Source organism: Periplaneta americana, chromosome 4, assembly GCF_040183065.1.
Source record: "Periplaneta americana isolate PAMFEO1 chromosome 4, P.americana_PAMFEO1_priV1, whole genome shotgun sequence".
Lineage (NCBI taxonomy): Eukaryota > Metazoa > Arthropoda > Insecta > Blattodea > Blattidae > Periplaneta > Periplaneta americana.
Window position 1 is genome coordinate 69,218,198 of NC_091120.1, and position 26,264 is coordinate 69,244,461.

The 26,264-nt window shown below is 37.9% G+C and overlaps 1 protein-coding gene and 1 long non-coding RNA gene across 2 annotated transcripts; one reads left to right on the forward strand and one right to left on the reverse strand.

Annotated features, from left to right (window-relative positions):
* Positions 1 to 6,439: 6,439 nt before the first annotated feature.
* LOC138698916 (outer mitochondrial transmembrane helix translocase-like) lies at positions 6,440 to 14,089 on the forward strand. Its single transcript, XM_069825112.1, has 6 exons — positions 6,440 to 6,587; positions 6,926 to 6,979; positions 7,083 to 7,260; positions 10,706 to 10,902; positions 13,298 to 13,482; positions 13,629 to 14,089. The coding sequence occupies exons 1-6, from the start codon at positions 6,534 to 6,536 to the stop codon at positions 13,801 to 13,803; spliced, it is 843 nt and encodes a 280-aa protein (XP_069681213.1). The 5' UTR covers positions 6,440 to 6,533; the 3' UTR covers positions 13,804 to 14,089.
* Positions 14,090 to 17,480: 3,391 nt separating this feature from the next.
* On the reverse strand, positions 17,481 to 18,903 carry LOC138698823 (uncharacterized). The gene is made up of 3 exons (XR_011331946.1): positions 18,754 to 18,903; positions 17,746 to 17,799; positions 17,481 to 17,643 (listed from the first exon to the last, which is right to left on the reverse strand). It is a non-coding gene; the product is annotated as an uncharacterized lncRNA (long non-coding RNA).
* Positions 18,904 to 26,264: the final 7,361 nt, after the last annotated feature.

Sequence of the window (26,264 nt, forward strand, 5' to 3'; positions counted from 1 at the left end):
CATTATTTTCTCGATGTTTGTTTGTTGTTCTAGGAATTTCTCGGTGTCGATGTTTCGGGATATCTTCTCTGTTTTTTCTTCTTTAGGTGTATAATTTGGTAACGTTATGTATGCTCGAATAGGGAGATGCTTCCTTTTGGGAGTTATGCTCGATGTCCAGATTGGGGCTGTGTTGTTTCCGAGCGCTCCTCTTGTGAAGATTAAGTATATGGAGCTCTTTCTGTTTGTGGCTATGTATGTTGGCTTTGTTGGGTAATTTCCTAGCGAAAATCCTTCTTCGCAGAGATAGTTAAGTACTGTCAGTGCTTTGTTGTCTGATTTGTCGACGCGGCAATTCAGGTCGCCGGCAATGATTGTCGGTAATGTGGCATCTGGCGTGTTTAAGGTTCGTCGATAATGTCTATGGCTTGAAAATGTGATTGGAAATAGGCTGCAATTATGTATATATATATATACTTGGTTTTTACTGCTATTACGTTGTCCGACTTATGCTTTATCTTCAATTCCTGTAGCCTGGGTTTGACAAGTATTGTAATCCCCCCTATGGGTCTGCCAGCCTCACCTTTTGTTGCTAGAACATGTGCACTGTAAAAAAGAGGGTGGTTCCATGTTTCCAATAAGAATGTTTCCGTGAGAATTGCGAAGTCGTATATTGAAAGCATGTCTGTTGGGGCGAGGGTTAATGCTCCCTTAATACCCTCCACGTTCCATGTAAGGGCTGTAATCTCTGAAGTCCCTCCGTTCCTCGTATTGGGGGAGTCTTTCGCGTCTTTATCTTGGTCTTTGGTTTCGAAAACGAAAGGGTTTGATCACAATATCGGTTGGCCAAGCTTCCGGATTCTTCACAAGTTCAAGTTCATTCGGGGCTATTTCAATTTTGGAGGCTTTCGCGAAACGGGTCGTTATTGTTTCACAGATCGGGTCCTTTATTCCTAGTGACCTGCAGTGTTCTCTTACGTTTCCCTCGTTGGCTTGCGGGTCAACATTCCCAACGAAAATCCATTCTCTCCTTGATGCTGCTTGCAGATAATTGTTACTCTGTGTGGCTGTACCTCTTATTGCGGATGCATGTAAAGTTTTTCCGTTGTTTTCGTTTCCTTCTGTTTCCTAGACCTGTCTCCGTCGTACTTTGTGGTCGATTTGAGTCTGTATGATTGGGTGGTGTGTTGTTTGTGTTTTTGTTGTACGCCGGTGCGTTCGTTGATGTATTCATTATACTGTAGTTCCTTCTGGTGGGGTTGTCTCATTTTTCATTGGTTCTTTTCTCTCTGAATTGTCTTTTCTTATAAGCAAATCGGTTTGTTGTAGCTGGGCCTCAAGTAGAAGTGCCATTTTCTGCATCAGGGCGGCACTCATCTCCTCGATCTGTGTTTTGAGTTCACTGCATGACTTCTTATTTTCTTTTATTGCTTCTTGCATTTCTGGTGGGACTGTGTTAATTCCATAGTTTTCTAGCAGCATGTGACATTTATTACACATCCATAACAGAGTGCTTCCTTTTTAATTTATAGCGTTGTATTCAGTTGTTGAAAGTGACGTGCAGTCATTGTGGAGCCATGATTTGCAATTTCCTTCGCATCCCACGGCGCCGTTGTCGTTTTCGACACTTTTGTCACATTTGGGGCAGTTGGCTGCTTTTGGTGTGTCGTTTCCGGTTGCCATGCTTGTTTGTAGTCTTTGTGATTTCTGTGTTCTGACCATTTTCTTCGGAGGTCTTGTTGGTTCTTCCTGTTCTGTTATGTTATTCTCTGTGGAGTCTGATAACGTTGCTTCCGGTGTCGTGACCGTGTGTGTTTTTGACGTCCTATGGTCGAGGGCTGTCTTCGATTGCGAGTGCGATTGTTCTTTCCAAGATGGTGGTAGCATACCTGCTACCACGTGCCGTCTGTTTTGGGTTCTAGGGCTGTATTACCGCTATGTTTTCACTTCCTAAAGGTACGATCACACGTCGCTACTTTTGCAGCGATGCAGTACAAAAAACTGCGCAACTCTTGTACTGCGACGTGTGAACAACGGTGCAACCCGAAAAGTAGCGGCTGCCGAACCTGCTGGCCGCTACTTTTCCATGCTGCGCGCAACTTAAAAGTAGCGACGTGTGAACAGGGTTCTCAGGGTTGCAGCCGCAGCATTTTTGATATCGGTTTTGTTTAAACTTTTGCTGTGGTTGCAACCAGTGTTACCACCCAAATGTGCCAATGATACTTTTATTGCTTGGATATATTTTAATGTTAAATGTGATGAAAATAAATTATTTGTAACAGTTATTAAATGCACAACACAGTCTGAGTATAATTGGTGACGATATAATTCATTTTTTAAATTTTCCGTAGCGTAGTTCCAAACAGGAAGGTTGCCAACATTGAATACGTGAATATATTGTTGGTTATCATTTACGTATATAGGCGTTTTTAAAAGCTTTATAGTAAAAATAATGTCAATTTCTGAATACTAGATACGACAGAAAAGCAAATAATAGATAAGGAAGCTTTCGCATGAGTTTCTTAATGCGAACATAACCACGAAATGTATATTGAGAAGTCAATACGGAGATGGAAACCTGCAGCATGACTGCGGCTGCAAAAGTAGCGCCTTGCGTGTGAACAGACTCACAACCTCCAGTTGCAACTTTTGCAGCACTCGGGTTGCGCAGCACGAAAAGTAGCGTGCAGCGCGCTACTTTTGGCTTACATGTGAACACGACACGCAACTTTTGCAACTGCAGTACAAAAGTAGGGCTGCAAAAGTAGCGACGTGTGACCGTACCTTAACAGTTGTGTTTGTAGATTGAGGTTGCTTCAACTCTTGGACCGATTTTTTTTTTCGCGAGAGAACACACTTGCCTTTAAACACCGCCGTCTGGATTGTAATATACTGCCTGCTCTATGGCGTCCATCTTGCGTATACAGTCTGCTGAAAAATCTCCGCTAGATGGCAGGTCATACAACACCATCATACGCAACATTATACTATAAGCCAGGTTATGAACCGACTAAACAGGAAATAGTTGATGAAAGAGTAATGGAACGGAGAAAAATTCTCTCCGGCGCCGGGATTTGAACCCGGGTTTTCAGCTCTACGTGTTGTTGCTTTATCCACTAAGCCACACCGGATACAACTCCGACGCCGGTTAGAATCGTCTCAGATTAAGCTCCAACTCTTGGGTTCCCTCTAGTGGCCGCCCTCTGCACTACGTCATAGATGTCTATGAACGCAGGACCGAAGTCCACACATGTGCTGAGGTGCACTCGATATGAGTGACTAGTTGGCCGGGATCCGACGGAATAAGCGCCGTCTTAAATCACGAAGTGATTTACGCATATCATATATATTATTTTTTTCATGTACCGAAGTACATATGATATTTCCATGCAGATATTCTGCGTCATCAAACGATGAAAGAGTAATGGAACGGAGAAAAATTCTCTCCGGCGCCGGGATTTGAACCCGGGTTTTCAGCTCTACGTGCTGATGCTTTATCCACTAAGCCACACCGGATACAACTCCGGCGCCGGAGAGAATTTTTCTCCGTTCCATTACTCTTTCATCGTATGATGACGCAGAATATCTGCATGGAAATATCATATGTACTTCGGTACATGAAAAAAATAATATATATGATATGCGTAAATCACTTCGTGATTTAAGACGGCGCTTATTCCGTCGGATCCCGGCCAACTAGTCACTCATATCGAGTGCACCTCAGCACATGTGTGGACTTCGGTCCTGCGTTCATAGACATCTATGACGTAGTGCAGAGGGCGGCCACTAGAGGGAACCCAAGAGTTGGAGCTTAATCTGAGACGATTCTAACCGGCGTCGGAGTTGTATCCGGTGTGGCTTAGTGGATAAAGCATCAGCACGTAGAGCTGAAAACCCGGGTTCAAATCCCGGCGCCGGAGAGAATTTTTCTCCGTTCCATCACTCTTTCATCGTATGATGACGCAGAATATCTGCATGGAAATATCATATGTACTTCGGTACATTAAAAAAATAATATATAGGAAATAGTTGGCTGGGCGAGAGGAAAGTGCGGGTTAGAGGGGTAGCTTGTGCAGCGATGACACGTTGAGTATGGCGGGGTGGAGGGGAGAAGGAGAACGGAGCTTTTCATTGGACCTCACGTGAAAATGTCGTCAGCTAACGAAAATCTGGCAACGGAATCACGGAGACAGTATAGCAAACTTCCCAGTTCCTTTGGAGCTAGACCTACATATATTGCATTGCCTCATAAGCTGTGTTCTGTCACTTACGTCATGCACAGTGAAAAATTTATATATACACTTCATAAAATGTACAGATGGGCCAGTTTCTGAGAAATCTACATTGGTATTGATACGGGCATTGTTATTCTTCATGAATTCAACTGTGGCAGTGACTGCAGGAGAGGAAACTTGTACAGCCGTTAATACATTCATTTGTTCGAAGTTTGTAGGTTCAATGTGTTTTTTGGTTAAGTATCGAACGAGCTTCACTGTCAACTTCGCTTGCAGACGATATATTTCCTTCAAATATTTGGAACTTATTAGTCCATCACCGTCAGCCATATCCCTGTCTAGGAATTGAGACCTAATGTTCTTAATCAAATGACAGTAATCAAAACTTAGAAACAGTAGACGTTGAGGATCACAAGGGTGTGAAACACTAAATTTCAGATCTCCATTTCCAAACTGTCGAAACATTGAGACGTTTGTTTTATGGTTGTCTGTCACAATTCTCAGTACATAGAATCCACAGTCTTCTACTGCTTTGATTACTTGATTAAACAATTGATACAACTCTTGACCCTGTAAACCTTTAACAAGATGATAAGCTGCTGGTAATGTGAATCTTTTTGAGAGGCCATTCACAACAAAACAAAGTAATTTGTTTGCCAATGTTGGATATTTTCCTACGCATTTATTATATATATCCTCTGTATTAACTATTCCGAACAACTTGTCGCACGTTCTATCGTAAAGAAGGCGTTCCTTTATTGCCATTTCGTCGGCGATAATTGAAACAATCTTTTCCATGGGTTCCAGGTTTTCACATTCTATTTGGAGTCTGCTCTTTACCAATGGAGAAATCCCAACATCACAATCAACATTCCCTATGTATCTGTCCAATGTGCTTCGGGAAGGGGCTGATATTAATTTGGACACTCGCGCATGGTCATAACCCTTGGGTGACACTAGTCTCCATGCTAGACAGTAACGGATAATTAATTCTGACCATTCAGGCCTTTTCTTGCCAAAATTATTTATTTGGTCAAGTAAATATACAGCTTTTTAATTTTTTTCTTCAGCCAATTCTTTTATAACCGTTAGTTGATATAATTCCGGATGATTAATTAATTTTTCCTGCATTTTTTTCAATTCAATTTTCATAGCTGCCATATTTTTCTCTAGTCTATAAATTTTAGATCGGAGCCTATTAATTTCCCTTCTTGAGCATGCAGAACTCTTATCATCTTTGAGATTAACTTTAACTCCTATCTCACACTTGTATTCAATTTCATCACAAATTTCTGTGTGGAATTTATTTGATCCATCTGAAAAAGAAAAAAACTTTCTTCTAGCAACAATACTAAGATAAAAAATTCAAGCAGATATTAAAAATTTGTTCTTAATTAAGTACTTACCAGAATTCCCGCAAAGTTCTACTTCACTTTCCTTTTTTACTGAAGTGGTTCTTTCCTTACGAGGTGTAATCTTCCGAGATTGCAGATAACTAGGGTAAGCTCGGAAAATGCTTGGTATAACACCAGGCTTTAAAATTTTTTTCTTGCAGTTCTCTCTATAGTCTTCTGAACTAAAATGGAGACTACACACACGTGAGTAATCGGTTGGAACCCACCTGCAACCTTTACAGGCACCTTGTATGGATATAGACGCCAGCCACTTTTCTCTAAGCGCTTTTGCTGAGGGAATTTCATGATATTTTATTCCTTTTGAATGTGAACTTCCTTGTCTAGATTTACAAAGGGGAACACAACAATTCACCATTTTAAACATGAACACAGCACCTAATGTAATTCACGTCGAAAATTAATATCACGTTTCGCAATAATTTATGACTTTGCACAAACTTTATATACACAAATTAGAGCAGAGACAATGAATATTTTCATCATTACTGACTTAAGCGAGGATTTAGCTTAGTTAGATGTAATAATAATTAATCATACAATCACTAACAATCGCCTCAACACTTTTTAACACCTGCAGATTAGAAATGATGCGGTATGGTGTAGTATGGCGCAGTCACAGTCGCACTCTAGCGGCAAATTCTAGAAACATTGCTATACGGCGTTTCCCATGTTAAATTGTACCATAGAGCAGGCAGTATATTACAATCCAGACGGCGGTGCCTTTAAATTCCACACGATATGCAACTATCTGCCTCGACCTTTACCAATACCGATTACATTCGCCATAATAATCCCTCCGTCGTTGGAAAATATGGATGACACACAGACTTTTTCCCGTTGAGAAATAATTAGTTTAATTATTCTGATTGGTGTAACGATCTATAGTGTTAAATGCGTTAAATGGATGATCACGGAGTTGGATCCCACAAATAAAGAGAGGAAAACCGCAAAAAAGAAGGTGGGTTTTGTATTTCCTTCAGAAAATACATTTGTAACTATATACCGGTATATGTATTTCTCCATACTTTCATAACCTCTTTCTCGCTAGGCTATATAACTCATCACTTATAATATACGTGATAAAGGAAAGAGATTTAAATGACTTTGAATAATTTAAACACTGATATTAGTGAAACTTCGATAATTTGCTGTACCACACGCTGAAGAAAACTGCTAATCAATATTGAGTTGTATTCCATATATCCAAGCAATGCTTGATCTTCCAGCATAATATTAATTAAATATATTCCTATTTTAAGGAAATATGAAGTACAATTGAATTTTTATCTCTTTCAGGCAGATGAGAAATTACGTTGTCTTGGAATTGAATATAAAAACTTGAATTTAGAGGTCTGTAACCACTTTTTTTACTGTATATAGTTATAAGATGATCGTATGTTTCATTATAGGTCACAATTTTGATATGTTATTATAGGAGAATAATGTGTTATAGTTAACAGAACACGAAATGATGATAGCTGGCCATTTGGTAGATCCACCTGCTATTCCTGTATCATGGGCAGATATAGCTGGTCTGGAAGATGTCATCCAGGAGCTGAGGGAGACTGTTATCTTACCAATTCAGAAGAAGGAATTGTTTGCTGACTCCCAACTTGCACAGCCACCAAAGGGTAATTATCATCATTGAAATTTTCAAGACAGAGAGAAAGATATTAAAATAAAGTGTGTTTCATAAAGATAAAATGTAACACTATGTGATTCATTCGTCTCATTGCTGCAAAATAGAACGTTTTTTATATCCTGTATTGTCTCCATCCATGAGAACGTAAAAGTTTCTTTTTTTTTTCTTATTTAGTGTTGGGTCATTAACCCGTCTGGGAGATAAACACTGAAGCTGTAATTTTTTGCCATCACAGGCATTGCTTTCAGTGCACCATAGGAGGCGAACTACATAGCACTACATGATGATTATGAAGATTAATGGAGCAATTGTGGAATGCTAACAAGGGAAACTGAAGTGCCCTGAAAAAATTACCACCAACACCATCTTTGACCACTACAAATAACACTTCTACCCACCAAGATTCGAATGAAGTTACAGCGTGCAAAACCTGACACACTAGCCATTTGGCTAATGGTGTGCCGGGAACACAAAAATTGTATTATGAAAGAAAACATGAAAGATACCCTAATGTGAATCTAGAGGATTAGAGATGCAAGGAGTACAGGAGTTGCTAAGAAAACATATCAATGTGTTTAGTAATTCATGTGGTTTAAAGGAACAAAGGAGATTCCTCTTGCAGCACAGACAATACAGAGAATTGTGCTACCATCTTGGTGTAGCTTAAAAAATGCCTGTTGAGGTTAGTGGAATAGGGGCATCTAATTGTCTGGGAAAATAGGGAAATTTATATTTTAGGAAGAATAATTTAATACATTTTCTTAATAGTTACCCCTTTTCTTTCTTTCATAGATAACATTTGAAAAAATCTCAAGAAATCATTTTGTGTGGTTATTTTATTGCTGTTACCGTACAATTTGGAGTGAAACGAGCATTGAGAGACTTCCGCCGATTTTGGAAGCGAGCCCCTACCACGCCGTAGCAGAGAACTGAGAAATATGTTCCCAAATTGAAGCAGCAGAAAGCCGCCATTTATTAGGTACAAAACGCGCGGGATTTCGAAACCGCTATTTGAATACGTGTTGTATTGCGTATCCGAAAGCTAAATGTTTTTGTTTAAAGGAACAATACTTCCTTTGCGATACCTTTAATACCGTGTTTCTACTGTCAGCAGAGTTGCTAGGTTTTCTGCGTGGGAAGTCGGGATATCAGAAGCTAACCTAAGACGTTAGACTTGTCAACAATTTAGCCTATCATAAGATTTATAGCAGTTTTCTGCATAGTGTTCACGTGCTTTTTAATATAATAGGCCTATTCACCTCCGTGAGAAACACTAAAATACGAAGGACACACAGTACAGTGAACACTACAATAATTTTTTCTTTTACTGACCGCGAATAGCCTATGTTTTAACAATTTGCTAATAAATTAATTTTGGAACCGGTACTGCAACAGTTTCACTATCTGACGATGAATCCATGTTTAAACATAGTTCACTAAATTACAAAACGCAGCAATTGTATGTCTCCGTTATTAGTGTAAAGTACGATATCAAAACGCTATCTTTCTTGCCAGTGAACGCACTTGAAATACGCAATGTTTACTAATTGCGAGAACAGCGACTAGGGACCGTAACGGAATAATCAACAATGCGGTAGAACTAGAAGAAGTATTATTTTGCGAGTTTAGTTGCCTTACGGCAATCAGCTGGGCTACCTCATAGACTTCCTAAATATCCGCGGATTATCTCTATGTTTACAATGATACCATTTGAGTCAATATATAAATAAAATATCGGATAATGGGAAATACAGACTAATTTGATTAAATATGTTCAAGGCTAATATCTGTAAAATCGGGATTTTTGTCAATCCCGACTCCCTTTAATCGGGACTCGACCAGGAAATTGGGAGAATTCCGCCTAAATTGGGATACCCGACAACCCTGGCTGTCAAACATAGGTACTGTGTTCATTTTCAAAGGGACTCTGAATGTGAGCATTCATAACCACGGTTAATAAAAGAATTAATATGTCAACTTTTTAATTCAATCTGTAACCAGACGTAAGTGCAAGAATGAACCAATAAATTATTGAGATTTGCGATAAATAAATTAGTTTAGGAAATTGTATATTTATTAGGTGTAACTACTTTTGTATATTGATCTTTTTGTTAAATTATTAAGTTTTGTACTTTTGTGAACTAATATCAATAAATCTATCACTACCAAATTCAATCTCTAGGTTAAACTGCTGCATGAAGTCAAAAAAGTAGTAGCAGCAGTAGCAGGAATAGTAGTAGTAATAATAGCAGTAGCAGCAGCAATAGCATAAGAAATTTTCATTAATCCGTAACTAAGACAAGAATTACTTTCAATCAGTTATATAAAAACATATTTTTATACTTTATGCAGTTTCTGTATGTTTAAGTTCGGTGAATAATTTTATTAATCATGTATGCACTGGAACAACAGCTGTCTGAAGAAAATGAATGATATAGAGTGAGTGAAGGACAATAACAGTGTATAATAACGTAGTTTGAAAGGTAATCACTATCTTCGAAATGAGTTGAACACACTGAATGATTCAATGTAGGGTAGAAATTCTCTCTGCGGATTGCACCTATCCACTTTCGGTTAAGGGAATCTTTACTCAGAGGAAACTTGAAGTACAGTATAAAGAGTCACGTGGCAAGTACAATAGTTTGTCTTCTGTAACATAATATGGAGAAAAAATCGTCGTAAAAATTAAGGATTATCTAACCAGTGTAATATAAGATTCCTTCCTTTATCGTTCATCCGTGTGCATTACTACAATTAAAAGCAGCACACGAAAGAACCATACTTATTCAGCTCTACCAAACAAATGGCCGCTCGTCGACTGTTCAATTTGGGAACATAACACTAGCGCCAGTGAGCGGTTATTTATAAGGTGTGCATTGAGGAATATACAAGATCTGTCTGAAAAGCATCAGTCAATATAATGTAAATATATATATCCTACCTAAGACATTGACAATTAAGTTCCCTTCAAATACTCTCTTTGCGACCTCACACACCTATCCAAACTTCCCTTCCACATTTTTTAAAACAAACTGCAAAGTCATCTTTTGGAATTGCGTTCAGCTGTCTTGTTGCATTCCTTTTATGATATGATATGATATATGATGTGATATATTTCATGTCATCAGTCCCACAGTACGCAAGCTCAACCAAGACCTCTCACTGCTGACTGACTACCCCAACAGGAGAATGACTGTTCATGTATGCACAATATAGTTTCCTTTAATGGCTGCCAAGTTACATCAGACCTGTGTGACCAGTTCTCAAGGTGGCTATTCAAAATGACTAGATACTTTCCGGACATACATTGTAGTTGCACATTTAAAAACCGATGTTTAAATCTGTCAGTCTTAACTTTAATTATCATGTTGACCACTTCACTAGTGATGATGTGGTCATATTGAAGATGAGACAAAGTTTATTCTCTTTTTCAGATTCGTTCCTGCGAAATCGCAGCTCCCATGATCATGAAGTCACAGCCATGATGAAAGCACTGTTTATGTCATTGTGGGATGGTCTGATTACTGATCCCAACTGCACTGTTATTGTGATGGGAGCAACGAACAGACCTCAAGATCTTGATCGAGCAATTCTGCGGAGGATGCCAGCAACATTCCACGTAGGATTACCTGTAAGTATGTATGAACTTGTGCTCTGTTGTGGAAGTGAAACTTGAATGATTAGAATAAAAGATGAAAATAAATATCAGCAAGAAAATTTTAACAGTTTGATAATTCGTATTGAATCCATTGAATATAAAGAAGTTTAAACTTAGACAAAATCATAGAAGACTTCGCAGAAGAAAAAGAAAGATAATTTTTTATGCATTAAAGGCAATGATAATATACATTTTTATTTGTATCCATATTATCTATGCCACATCAGTAAATTTAAAAATGCAGTTATATTGTCAGATTCCAAAGCATCTATTCTATCAATAGTCTCTAGACACACACCTTCATCTCAAACAGCAGAAATAACTAAAATGCTCTCTCAATTCATAACACTCAATAAAAGAATTGTATTCCAGTGGATACCATCCCATTGTGGAATCCTGGGAAACGAGAATGTGGATGCTTTAGCAAAGATGAACAGCACTGCTACTTACAGACCTGTTACTAAATATACATATTACTCTGTGAAAAGATTTATTAAATCTACATACTTAGGCTTCAACTGAAACAAAATTTGATAACACAATCTCAAGGGAAAAAATGGAACTCTCTGCATCATATTCCACAGTTAATTCTCAATTTACTACGCAAATCTTCTGTAGCTGCATTTAGATTGGCAAAAGGCCATGACTGTTTGGCCAAGCATCAACATAGAATTGGAATATATCAGTCCCTTAACTGCCCATTGTGCAATTCAAATCAAAAAAATGAATTCGGAACACCTCAAAATCTGTGCTTCAGTGGCTGACCATGACAATATCTTTGTAAAATATTGGAGTGCAAGAGGTCAAATGACTTTATTGTCAAACGCCTGGCATTAGAAAACAACAACAACAACATATTAAGTGATACTGTATTTAGGATTATTAAAAAAAAATTAAATTATGTCCTGATAATGCTGTTCTTATATTTTGATTAAAATTACATGTAATACTTTCACTAAACCATTTGACAGTCAATAAAAAAGGTGATTTTGTAACTATTTAGACTATCTAAAGATAAACATATTATTTTGTTTGTTTGTTTGCTTGTACGCTTACCTTATATTAAATTTCATCCATTCTGAATACCTCTTTCTGTATAATTTTTTATTTTCATAATTTTGTTTTCTTGCAATTTATTTTATACGCATAATTATTGGAGCTCGGAATTTTAGGTGCTAAAAGTTAATATTATGACAGCCACCTCGAGACTCGAACACGCGTCCCGCAAGAGTCGCGCGGGAGTCGACACGGGCTCCACGGAGCACTGGGGGGGGGGGGCGGCGCGCGGCATGGAGAGGAGAGGAGAAACGGCGGCATTCTGGGCCGCGGGAGAGAGGGGAAGTAGCAGCTGGTGGCTGAGCGGAGAAATCCAGTGAAGTCTGGGCGTCTTGTCGATTGTTCGCGAGATCGCGAACTCTCCAGAAACTATGGTTTAGTTATAGATACAACACGCGAGTGAACTTGAGCAGTTTTTGTTGTTGTATAGTCGGTGGACAGCAACCCAGCCAGTCTTGTGTAGCAGTGAGGCCAGCTTCGAGACCGGAGTTCGACTTGAGTTGTGTCTGTAACTGTGGAGCCGAAAGTCCTGAGTTTGAGTGCAGTGGACCGCAGTTGGGGGACCTGAGTTCGAAGTTCAGTGGACTGTATCTGAAGGTCTGGGGTGCGAGATACTGTGAACTCGAGTGACTGAGCTAGAGGAATTAGCCAAGACAAACTAACTGTGAACTGAGAACTGACAGTTCTGTTTTGTAAATAGTGCTTTGTGAACATTAGTTAAGATTAACAGTTCATTGTTATTCTCAATAATCCAAGTAAATTGTCATTGTCGTCTGTGGAGTGCAATAACGAATACTGTGTTACGGTGTGGAGTGGCAGTCCCATTGTTGACGGGATTTAAACTAAATTATAGAAAGTAATTATTGTTGCTTTGAATAAAAGTTACATTCTTGTTTTATTAAAAAGCTACAATATTATTCCTCGGTATAGTTTATAAAATAGAAGCCATGCCCCCACTTCTTTGACACGTCATTCTTGTCATTCAGTATTTTCCTTTTGGTACCGTTTAAAGTCTCTAATCCTCTTAACTACCACTTACAAATTAGCGCACGGTTTACAAGATTCATTACCCAGTCCTTGAGACTGTTGTCTAATATTACATATCGGACTCCTGTGAACTAGGCTTAAAGCCCTCCTCGTGGGCACCACATCTATTCATCTACACTCATTCTTAACTTTAGCACCTAAAATTCCGGGCTTTAATCATTATATTGAGTTAATTTATAGCCTTGTTTTGAATATTTATGATCTCAAAATTTAAATCTCTGTAATGATATTATTAATATGATGTATTGTTATTTCTTTGATTTAGAAATTCACACAGAGAAGGCAAATACTGCGTCTTATACTTGAAAATGAGCCCACTGCTGAAGATGTAGATCTTAATAGAATGGCAAAATTGACAGAAAACTATTCTGGTTCAGATCTCAGAGAACTGTGCCGCAATGCTTCAGTATATAGAGTACGTGATTACATGAAAGTTGAATTTGGAAAAGGGTAAGTATTTATTATGTGTTCATAATTTTATGCTAGTGGTGAGTGAACTGTTCATAATTTCAGTTGAAATTAAATTTGTGATAGTGTATCAGAAGACATACCTTACGTTTGTCATATATATATATATTTTTTATTCATATCTCTAGAAATGGTGCAGGGTCAAGTAAATCTTCACAGCCAACAGTCACAGATTCAGAAGGAGAGTTCTCTGATGCATTACGACCAATCACAATGGGTGACCTCATTAGGTCTCTTAAGAAAATGAAGGAATCGAAAGTGCACACAGGTGGTTTGCATTTGCTTAATTTAGATATGGACTAGGCAAATTTTTAGGACTAAAAAACTGTAGTCGTTGCCATTACAGAAACAGTGTTGAGGAGGTGCTTCAAGAACAGGTAACGCAATACTATATTTACTCATTCAGAAAAATGAAATGAGACAAATAGCCAGTTTACAGAATACACAAACATGAAAAACATTTACACCTGCACCTTATGAATTCTGTCTTTCTACCTTCAGTCATTGTAAATTCTCAGTTATTTCCCATGTACCAGTATTAATATGATTTTGTATTAAAACGGCTTCCAGAATTTATATCCCTAAAATATTCATCTTTGGACCTTATACAGAGTGGCACATATGTCACGCATTGGTTTCAATGCCTCATAACTTTTTTGTTTGAGCATGCACAAAATTATTCCTGTCTGAGATGAGAAGTACACTGTTGGGAAATGTGAAAACACTAGGTATGAAACATTATGTCCTTCAAATGACCGCCATTCGCAGTCTCACAAAGAGTGGCTCTTTTTAGTGCATTGTCCATAACTTTGCGAAGAATTGCTGGCTGCAACTCACGAATCTCGGCCCGTATGTTGTCTTTGAGCTGCTCGATGGTTGCTGGTTTGTTGACGTATACACGTTCTTTCAAATATCCCCAAAGGAAAAAAATCTGGGGCTGTCAAGTCTGGGGAACGTGATGGCCAGTTGAAATCAGCAAACCGGGATATCACTCGCTCGCCAAAAAGTTGTGTTAACAGTGCTCTGGTTTCACGTGCTGTGTGAGCAGTGGCTCCATTTTGCTGAAACCAGTGTGCAGCATTATTCGCCACAGCTGGTCTGAGAAAGTCCCTGATCATGTTGCGATACCGCTCTCCAGTTACTGTTACGACAGCACCTTCTTCTTCAAAGAAATACGGACCGATGATCCGTTCTGAGGTTACACCACACCACACTGTACATCTTATTGGATGCAAATCATGCGGAACGATGGCCTTGAGGTTTTCCCGTGCCCATATTCGGCAGTTTTGTTTGTTCACATCACCATTTAGGTGGAAATGGGCTTCGTCATTTATTATCAGATTCTGGAGAAAGTCCTGTTGTTCCCTCGCCAAGTTTTGGAAGCGAACTGCATACCTGAGACGGGCTTGTGCATTTGCGGGAGACACTCTCTGCACCAGTTGCAGTTTGTATGGGAACAATTTCAAATCAGTCCTTAAAATCCTTTGCAGCGACCTTCGATTCATCCCAAGCTTATGATGTTTCAGGGTTGTCATTAATGCTGTCCCTCACTCGCTCAATGTTTTCGGGAGTTCGAACTGAACGTCGTCTACCCGTTCTTGGGCGATCGCAGACTGAATAATTTTGCCGAAATCATGCTACCAGACGCAGAATCGTAGTCTGATGAGGACAGTTGCGCACATGGAAGTGCCGACGGTATGCTCTCTGAGCAAGGATGATGGACCTTTGATTCTCAAAATAAAGTTCAATCAGTTTCGTGCGCTGTTCAGGATTCAATCTCTCCATGGTGTATCTCCCAAGTTTACTTTATACAGATCTGAAAAGAAATAAGTCAAAAATCAACTTACAAAAAAGTTATAAGGCATTGAAACCAATGCGTGACATATGTGCCACTCTGTATATAGGCTCTACCTACTTATACGAAGAGCATTTTTGCTTTTATTTTTTATTTTAATTTTTGTGAGTTATTTCCCATGTATTAAGGCTAAACCATAAGATTATGCTACATGTTGCAAGTAGCAGGTCTAATGGATGAATGTGGAGAATTTTGTACATTCAGGAAAGAGTAGTACATTTAATTGAAATTACCTAAGTTACTTAGCAATACAGATGAAAGGAACAATATGTAGCCATTTATTTTAAGCAGTTGACCAGCCTCATGGTCTAGTGGTCAGAGCTTCTGGCTATAGTTCATGAGGTCCCAGGTTCGATTCCCGGTAAGAGCACAGGAATTTTTCCTTAAAGGGGATTATTCCTGTGTTCGTCCATGGTCTGGAATTTAGGTTAAGTTTAGATTTAAGACCTCTCCTGGCACCACATTATCATAATCATCCTATCACATCATCGGGGTAATGTAACTCCGCCTTCCAGGCGCACCAACCTCAGAAGTGGGTTACAATTAAGCCACAGCCAGGAGAGAAGACCAGAAATGTCGAAAAGACAACCTGGTGGCATTGGATTAAAAAAAATATTTACTCGATTGAAATATGCATATTTTTTTAAAAGACAAAGAAATGCTGATCCTCAAACTGAATCATTTTGTATTATTTGAGAATTTTCTTTATGAAGGATTTCTTGTATCATTTTTGTCACCAATTTGACTAGCGAATATTGGAAGTAAAAAAAAAAAAAAAAAAAAACAACAAGTGTTGGCTGGATGTTCCAGTTCACAAGGAAGGCTCACCACAAGTGATAGTGGATTTTCACAACGATTTCTTCTACCCCTCCCCCCATACATTCCATTTGAAATGAGAAATCTTCCTATAAATTTCTACATCAGGAGAAAGCCTGGTTTTCGAGATACAGTTTTTTCAAATTCTTCAGTTCAGAGCTGTAACAGCTAATGCAAACAGTGCTATGTGCTAGACATATCAGGCATTAAATCTCATCTAGTCGCATACCGTATTGTCAAAATCCTCTTAAATAATATGTTATGAAAATGACATACCAGATACATAATATTCATCAAACTGACTATAGAATATTCTATGAAGAAATGGTAAGAAAATGTAAGCATATCTGAAATTAGTGACTGTATTGATCACAGTACTGGAAATCATTGTAAAAATGTTCAAAACACAGAGGAACTTTTCACCACAAACATTTCAGAAAAATAAGTCTCACAGCCAACTTTAGAGAAATTTGTACATCAACGTGAAAAGAGAATCCTACAGGAGTGACGAGTTTATCAGGTTTTTTGTCAAGGTACCCAGCTTTATGACAGCCATATTTCAACATATTTACATATATAGGAGATGAATGCTGATTCTGCATTAAGGACTGGAATTTTATCACATTATCTCTCAGATGAAATATATTATTTGTGCCAAATAACAAAACACTATCAGAGAACTTCCGAATGAAATTTTTTCAACACCTAAAGCCATGAAATACTAAACACATTGATATCTTTTCTTAGCAACTCCTGTACTCCTTGCATCTCTAATCCTCTAGATTCACATTATGGTATCTTTCATGTTTTCTTTCATAATACAATCTTTTGTGTTCCTGACTAGTGTGTCAGGTTTTCCACGCTGTAACTTCATTCGAATCTTAGTGGGTAGAAGTGTTATTTGTAGTGGTTAAAGATGGTGTTGGTGGTAATTTTTTCAGGGCACTTCAGTTTCCCTTGTTAGCATTCCACAATTGCTCCATTAATCTTCATAATCATCATGTAGTGCCATGTAGTTCGCCTCCTATGGTGCACTGAAAGCAATGCCTATGATGGCAAAAAAACTACAGCTTCAGTGTTTATCTCCCAGACGGGTTAATGACCCAACACTAAATAAGAAAAAAAAAAGAAACTTTTACGTTCCCATGGATGGAGACAATACAGGATATAAAAAACGTTCTATTTTGCAGCAATGAGACGAATGAATCACATAGTGTTACATTTTATCTTTATGAAACACACTTTATTTTAATATCTTTCACTCTCTGTTGAAAATTTCAACGATGATAATTACCCTTTGGTGGCTGTGTAAGTTGGGAGTCAGCAAACAATTCCTTCTTCTGAATTGGTAAGATACCAGTCTCCCTCAGCTCCTGGATGACATCTTCCAGACCAGCTATATCTGCCCATGATACAGGAATAGCAGCTGGATCTACCAAATGGCCAGCTATCATCATTTCGTGTTCTGTTAACTATAACACATTACTTTCCTATAATAACATATCAAAATTGTGACCTATAATGAAACATACGATCATCTTATAACTATATACAGGAAAAAAGAGGTTACAGACCTCTAAATTCAAGTTTTTATATTCAATTCCAAGACGACGTAATTTCTCATCTGCCTGAAAGAGATAAAAATTCAATTGTACTTCATATTTCCTTAAAATAGGAATATATTTAATTAATATTATGCTGGAAGATCAAGCATTGATTGGATACATGAAATACAACTCAATATGGTAAGTGAGAAGGAGAGCAATGGCGAAAATTAACCAGAAAGAGAGCAGCTCTGAGGTGCAAAGCATGAGCAGGAGCATGCGATATGCAATACACGATTTCCACCAAAAAAAATTAAGGGATTTCCTAAACCCAGCGAAGTGTATGTGCTATCAAGGTACCATAACACAAAATCCATGAACGAGTACGTACAGCAAAAACTGAAAACAAACACAAACTTTAATACCAGTACCTATTTGGGATACCCTTTATCTCTTATCAATAGGTACAATATAAGAAAAAAAAAAAAGAGAAAAAATCGCACACACGCATACACAGAAACCCCCCCCCCCCCGCAGTATACCATGCATACGTGTACAGTATGCTTTTTGGTCGATAGAAGAAAGAAATGTTTTCGTAAACTATGATTATCAAAGATTTACTCTGGACCAAAGCGAAGAAAGAAATGTAACATCATTGTGATACCACTATGAAAATGGTCTGACAAAATCATAAGGTTAGGTTGAAGTAAAAAAGAAGGGAAAATATTTGGACTGTGTGCGTTTATAGTTTTCGCAGTGATCACATCATGTCTCCAGAGTAGTTTCCTTGAATTTAGAGGTTATTTTCAATCAATTGAGTAGCAGTTTTCTCCAGTGTGTGGTACAGCAAAGTATCGAAGTTTCACCAATATCAGTGTTTAAATTATTCAAAGTCATTTAAATCTCTTTCCTTGATCAACTATATTATAAGTGATGAGTTATATAGCCTAGCGAGAAAGAGGTTGTGAAATTATGGAGAAATACATATACCGGTATATAGTTACAAATGTATTTTTCTGAAGGAAATACAAAACCCACCTTCTTTTTTGCGGTTTTCTTCTGTTTATTTGTGGGATCCAACTGCGTGAAAATCCATTTAACACTACAGATCGTTACACCAGTCAGAAGTGCAAGTCTAATAATTAAACTAATTATTTCTGAACGGGAAAAAGTCTGTGTATCACCTATATTTTGCAACGACCGAGGTATTATTATGGCGAACGTGCGCAAGGTACTACGTGAAACAAATTAATCATATATGCATGTACAAGGACGTTATAATGCATGTAGCGATAAGAGAAAGGCTGTTATCTTGTATTAGAAAAGCAAATAAGTTGTAATGGTTTCATGTATGAAATCGTGGACGTAGTTTATAGATTGAACACCAGAGTCGCGTTGAAACGATGCTCTAGATACCCGTACCGGTACTGCAAAGTAATAGAGTTCGAGCCCCGTAAAAATGTAATCCTTTAGAGCAAGTATCAGTATGAAAAATTTGCAAGGAAAACGTCAAAATAGAATATATAATGAGCCAATGACATGAAATATAATTCCACACTTTCAACCCAGAGAGTGCATTATATGCTGAGTTCGAGCCCCGTACAACTATAACAGGCCTCCATACAGTAAATAACAGTAGGTCTGCAGAGGAAACGCAGGGATAATGTCGAAATTAGCATACATAATGAGAATATCGATTGTTTGAACTCAAAGAGGGCATTATTTCCCGACTTCGAACTTTGTACACGATCTTATAAGTCAATAGGATGCACGCCTTATGACGAAGACTGGCTGATTTGATGATGTAAGACTTACGGTGGTTAGTCTGAATCAACGAGTTAGATACTACAGAGAGGCTGAAGACCTCTGATAAGCGCTCCCTGCGGAGGCCAACAGTACTATGGATCGTTCCCTAAAAAACATGGCGGTCCATAGTACCGCCAGCTCCGCAAGCAGCGCTTATCAAAGGTACACTGCAATTAAGACTTTAAAATTTCCAAAAATGTCTCATTCCCTCGGATTTAAATGAAATGTACCGTAAATCATAATATTCATTGCTGGATAATTAAACCCTCTCACTACAGGTACCATTGCCGCAGAGAATTATAAGATAAGACAGACTGAGCATAAGCGAAATATCTGTATTAATAAGTTTGTACCATCAAGAGTTTAGTATTTATTGTGTTTATAGGGCCTACTCCAATTTTCTTTTTATTAATGCGTAGGGCTCTTTTTGTTAACAAAGAGGAAAGTTAGCACTTGCATCACACACAATTTGTCATTATTGTTCAAAATAATGTAAGAACAGTTTTATTCTGCAAAAGCCTCTGCCTAGTTGCGAGACACGTGTGAGATCAATGTTTGTTTCAAATTATATTAGACTACACGATGTCTCCATCACGCGAAAAGAAGTGCACCTAGCTGTGGCTCCTGTTGTTTCTGATAACAATGTTAATCGTAAGTATCTTATCGTTTCAATAATTGTGGTGAGTTACGATCACGAGTAACTTTCTATTAGTGTCATTCTTTAATTATTATGTTGCATGCTAAGAGGTTATTTGTAGTTTTAATAATTGCAGTTTTCAAAAGTTCTCTGTATTAATTCCAATTTCAAATTAATTTTTCTCAATAACTTAATTACCGGTTTTTTTTTTTTTTAATTTTCGCCACTACCTTTCCTATATTTTACTCCTATTAGTTACATACGTCGTCTCTCTTGAAATCACCTGGTGAGCACTGAATTACATAATTTCATATTAGGTTAGGTTAGCTGTAAGGTAATTAAATTTGTGACGAAGTCAAAAAATTATTTATTTTTCTTCTGCCGATTAAATTCATCCGTCTTTAGGTGCTTTGCTTTGATTGCATCGAGTATAGCTTGTCATTTAATATCTGGGCTATATTTAGTGAAACTAATAAAACATAGGCCTACAGCTGTTATAAAACGTAAAGTTTTTGTGTATTTTACTTCTTCCTTATTAACATAGTCTTAATATGTAACTCAATTCACAATAATACTAACTTCATCACAGTCATTTCCTACAACATCCGAGCCACGCCCCTTTGTTTTGACTAACCGAAACATGGCGGACCAATGTTCAATTGTCTTCAACTTTTTGAGGTCTCTGGCCTCTCCATAGTATCTAACTCATTGGTCTGAATGCTGAATGTCATTGTGATTGTGAGCAATAAATTAGTACCATAATATTTTTTATAACTGGAAATTAGCGGTAAAATAATGATGAGAAGTATGTTGTACGAATTATCTATGAAATAGAAAGAGGAAAGACGTAAGACACTTTAATGCAGAATTATGTGGTGGCGATCGATCGCTAAATAAGAGTTGTAGAAATAAATGAGCCGTTCAGAGCAGAAGTGATGTAAGTCAAAAAAAAAATTTTTACAGCAGCTGGAGTCAATACTCAGTGTCTTATCTGCCACAAAAGTTTGAAAGAAAGAAGAAAACATAATATAATGCGTCATTACTAGTCCACACATATAGATACGATGGTTTTTGTTGGTGAAGATCGCAGTAAAAAGGTTCAGGAGTTGAAAGTTGCATTATTACATGAGGTAGGGTACGTTAGAACTTATTAATCTTCAACAATTTAAATAACAATTTAAAATGGGTGATGAGCGTTAAAGTAAACATTGTGTAAAATACACTATCTCTGTCTATATGTGTCTCCCGCCTGTCTGTCTGTCTCTGTGTGTTTATTTGTCTCCCTCTGTCTGCTGTCACAGTTTCTGTGTGTCTGTATGACTTCCTTTGTCTATCCGTCTCTGTGTCTCTTTGTCTCCCTCTGACTGACTGACTGACTGTCTGTCTGTCTCCTCTGTCTGTCTCTCTATCTCTGTCTCTGTGTGTCTGTTTGACTACCTCTATCTGTCCGTCTCTGTGTCCGTTTGTCTCTCTCTCTCTCTCCCCCCCTCTCTCTCTCTCTGTGTATGTGTGTCTGACTCCCTTTGTCAATCTTTCACTGCCTCTGTCTGTCTGACCTACCTCTCTCTGTACTGTATTGTATTTATTTACATTCCTTAGTATGCTTACAATATTCAACATGTCAAAAAATTCTTAATAGTACTAGGTAGGGCCAATATAGTCGTAATTATAGTCGCAATCTAGTTAAATTATTTACATAAGAGTTTTAAAATATACTGTACTAGTACAACACAAAGGTTTAGTATCAATACTTAATACAACACAGAAATATTCATAAAGCAGTTGTTGAATGTCATATATACACTTACAGAATAGAAGGCATGGGAAATTAAATACTTCTTTAATTTGGCCCTAAATAATCTTAAGTTTTGAGTTCGATTTTTATATATCCATAGGGAGACCACTAAACATTTTTACTGGCATATAAAGCACTCCTACTTCATAGCATGATAGACTTGGCGATGGACTGTGAAAGTAATATTTTTGATGCTATGAACTGTTGAATTATTTACAAACTTTTCACGATTACATACGAGGAAGTTTATTTACTTACTTACTTACCTACTGACTTTCAAGGAACCCAGAGATTCATTGCCACCCTTGGTCCCTATCCTGAGCAAGACCAATCCAGACTCTATCATCATATCCCACCTCCCTCAAATCCATTTTAATATTATCTACGTCTCGGCCTCCCCAAAGGTCTTTTTCCCTCTGGCCTCCCAACTGACACTCTATAGGCATTTCCGGCTTCGCCCATACGTGCTACATGCCCTGCTCATCTCAAACGTCTGGATTTAATGTTCCTAATTATGTCAGGTGAAGAATACAATGCGTGCAGCTCTGTGTTGTGTAACTTTCTCCATTCTCCTGTAACTTCATCCCTCTTAGCCCCAAATATTTTCCTATGTACCTTATTCTCAAACACCCTTATTCTAAGTTCCTCTCTCAAAGTAAGAGTCCAAGTTTCACAACCATAAAGAACAACCGGTAATATAACTGTTTTGTAAATTCTAACTTTCAGATTTTCTGACAGCAGACTGGATGATAAAAGCTTCTCAACCGAATAATAACAGGTATTTCCCATATTTATTCTGTGTTTAATTTCCTCCCGAGTATCATTTATATTTTTGTTGCTGTTGCTCCCAGGTATTTGAATTTTTCAACCTCTTCAAAGGCTAAACTTCCAATTTGTATATTTCCATTTCGTACAATATTCTCGTCACGAGACATAATCATATACTTTGTCTTTTCGGGATTTACTTCCAAACTTATCTCTTTACTTGCTTCAAGTAAAATTCCCGTATTTTCGCTAATCGTTTGTGGATACGAGGAAGTTTATTAATTTAAAAAAATTATTGACAAGCCGGATGTCGATAATTTGATTTCCAGTATTAAGAAGATGTTTCTGAAAGCCCTATCAAGAATTCTCACATTTAAATCCATTGCACCAAATATACCCCTGCCCCCCAAACCTATCTTAACGAGAGGGGGGATATGGGTCTCAGCGGCACTTTACTACGCTTCAAATTTCCTGACTATAACTGAGGTGGTGAACGCTCTGGAGGATGAAGCATCTTCAATTGTAGCAGCCAAAAAACTTCTCAATTCTTCGGAAGTGAAAAATGATTTAACTTTCATTGCGGCTAAGTTTGGTTTCCTGCCACAAGTGATCTGCCAGCTTCAAGAACGAGGACAGCCTTTGACGAAGTCAGTGACGATTGTGGGTGATGCAATGCTAAGAATAGACAGTGTACCAGGGAAACGGGGTTCATTAGTTAGGGATAAGTGTAAAAATTTTTTTTACCAAAAATTTTGATCTTGATAAACTTAGAAAGATTTCAAAAATTCTATAAGGTGACAATTCTATTGCAGTTGAAATGGATCCTATAATGATGGATACGGAAAATCTGTTCCACAGGAAATTATAATTACACCAAAATGTTCCCATACAAAATTGTGTGAGTTCCTGGCAGTGTGGCTTCTTCTTGCTCACAGGCTTGAGGGAAGGCCGGTGAGGAGGGGGTATCAATTCTCTACAACTCAGTAGCAGGATGTGGGGTTAACTTGCATGCGATTGTGTGTTGCATACTACTTTTGTGTAAAAGCGCTCGTACAGAGAGTTCATTGAGGTCATTATTTGCAGAATTAAAAGAAAAACAGTTTTCAAGTAGGTCATATACATTGACACCACATTTACATATGAAAATAGCAGATTGTGGCAGACAAAATAGAAAATTTCAATATTCATGGTATAAGATATATCCTTGGCTAACAGGGTGCTCTGTTACATTTAAGTTAGGCCTATATTCTTATACCTATAATCTGTTTGGGGGTGGAAATGAGTGGTCATCATCTTCTTGTAGGGTCTGTGCCAAAAAGACATTTGATATAAAAGCCGATAAACGTCTGCTGTATAAAAATATATAAGATAAGCAGATTTTTTCAGCCAACCAAGTATTTACACCTCAGCTTCGCCACTGTTATCTTGTCCCTCAATGCTAGTACATATGAAACTTTTTCCTGTGCAGCATTGTGCAAACCTATTATATCCCAGCGTATGAAATATCATACGAGAAATACGTAATTTTGTTTATTCAATTAACAATGTAAATATTGTTTGTCATGAGGATTTTGTCTGTTGTTATTATAATAGGATGTTTGAATTTACCACACAGAAAGTTTCGCCGTTTGTGAAACTGTTTTTTGTCCTTTAGTACAGTAGACAACTTCAAGATGTCTATCAATGGAAGCAAAAACGCACCAAAGTAAACAATTTTGGCTTTATTTTATATAATACTGCAATTTTCTTGCTTTCTTATGTAATAATAAAAAGAATGGTTTTTATTGCTTCTATAATCCCATTATTGACAGATAACTCCATTACATTATTGTAGTAGGACAAGTTGAATTGTTTTGTGTGATAAATCATACGTTGGGAAGTAGCGAGTTTCGTATTGTTTTAGGGTTCTGGAAACCAGTAAAGATTTTTTTTTTAAATTTTAGTAGGTTATTTTACGACGCTTTATCAAAATCTCCGGTTATTTAGCCTCTGAATGAGATGAAGGTGATAATGCCAGTGAAATCAGTCCGAGATCCAGCACCGAAAGTTACCCAGCATTTGCTCGTATTGGGTTGAGGGAAAACAACGGACAAAACCTCAACCAGGTAACTTGCCCCGACCGGGAATCGAACCAGGGTCACCTGGTTTCACGGCTAGACGCGCTAACCGTTACTCCACAGGTGTGGACACCAGTGAAGAGATATTTAGCGTATTAGAAGAATTTGGATGGGAATGTTGAAGTAGCGCAAGACATAAGAAAAGTATCTCAGAATAATTGGTTCTTGTACCATCATGTGATTGTCTAGATAGCGACCAAGATGATGCTGGAAATGACCAGGAGGGGAGAGGCACATTTTCTAGATTTATGGAGAGGTGTCCTGAGTCAGGAAATGGAGATGCAATCTGTATTTGATAATTTTTCCAAGGTACTGAAATTTTGTACAGATAAAGAAGATACACTTTCAGGTCATAACGAAACATACGGAACAAAAAGCAAAAGTAGTGTACACAAAAGACCTAAGAAAGTAAAATCACTAATTTCCATATAGGTATTCTTTGCAAGCATAACATCAAAAGTTAGGCTACACCAGAGTCGAGCAGATCGGCCCAGTCCACGGGCTAATATAGCGCTGACGTCACTGGGCTAAGCAGTGTCGCACGGAACTAGCCCGTGCCGTCACCCTGCACCACCGCGTGGGTCGCGGCGGACTGCTTGTGGAGCGGTTTAGTGCGGTGAACATGTTTGTATCAAAGCGTAAGCCCAAGCTTCCGCTTCTATCAGTTACTTATGAATTGAGTTGGCGCGGGTTTGTGATTGTGTGTGCGGTTCGATCAACGATCAACTACTGTTTCAAACGTTTTCGTTTTTGATTTCTGTTTTTCAAGATGAGCCCAAATAGTGATGCATCGCAAAGAAATACAGTCTCTGTGAGGCTGCTATTGCACTATCAAAGTTCTTTGACAAAGAATATTATGATAAAATATTTCATCAAAGATCTTTGATGAAAGATAGGATTTGGGGTATATTACACTACATAAAATCTTTTAAAACACGCTTTCCGTGGATTAGTTGATACTAATATTTACGCGTTAAGTTTATGACTGGCTTATACTATTATTTACGCGTTAAGTTTATAACATCATGAATAAAGAACAGTATTATGCTTGTTTGGCTGCACTTAGTTCAATTAGGCTATTACAATATGCCTGTTACTGAGAAAGAAACGCCTTTGGGTTAAACTCCTGATCACAATACAAATATGTGGTCAGGGGTTAAACCATGGATTGCAAGACGTGATAAGAGAGGTATACATCAGAACTTATTGAAAGATCTACAATGAGAGGACTTGAAAAGTTATTATTTACTTAAATATGGCTTTTAACGAACCCGCAGGTTTATTGCCGCCCTACATAACCCCGCCATCGGTCCCTATCCTGTGCAAGATTAATCCAGTCTCTATCATCATATCCCACCTTCCTCAAATTCATTTTAATATTATCCTCCCATCTACGTCTCGGCCTCCCCAAAGATTTTTTCCCTCCGGC

Bases quoted from the DNA above. Each gene is read 5' to 3' on its own strand.
- LOC138698916 (XM_069825112.1), top strand. From the start codon at position 6,534: ATGATCACGGAGTTGGATCCCACAAATAAAGAGAGGAAAACCGCAAAA. The intron at 6,588-6,925 runs GTGGGTTTTGTA...TATCTCTTTCAG, and splicing joins GGAAAACCGCAAAAAAGAAG to GCAGATGAGAAATTACGTTG. The intron at 7,261-10,705 runs GTAATTATCATC...TCTCTTTTTCAG, and splicing joins ACTTGCACAGCCACCAAAGG to ATTCGTTCCTGCGAAATCGC.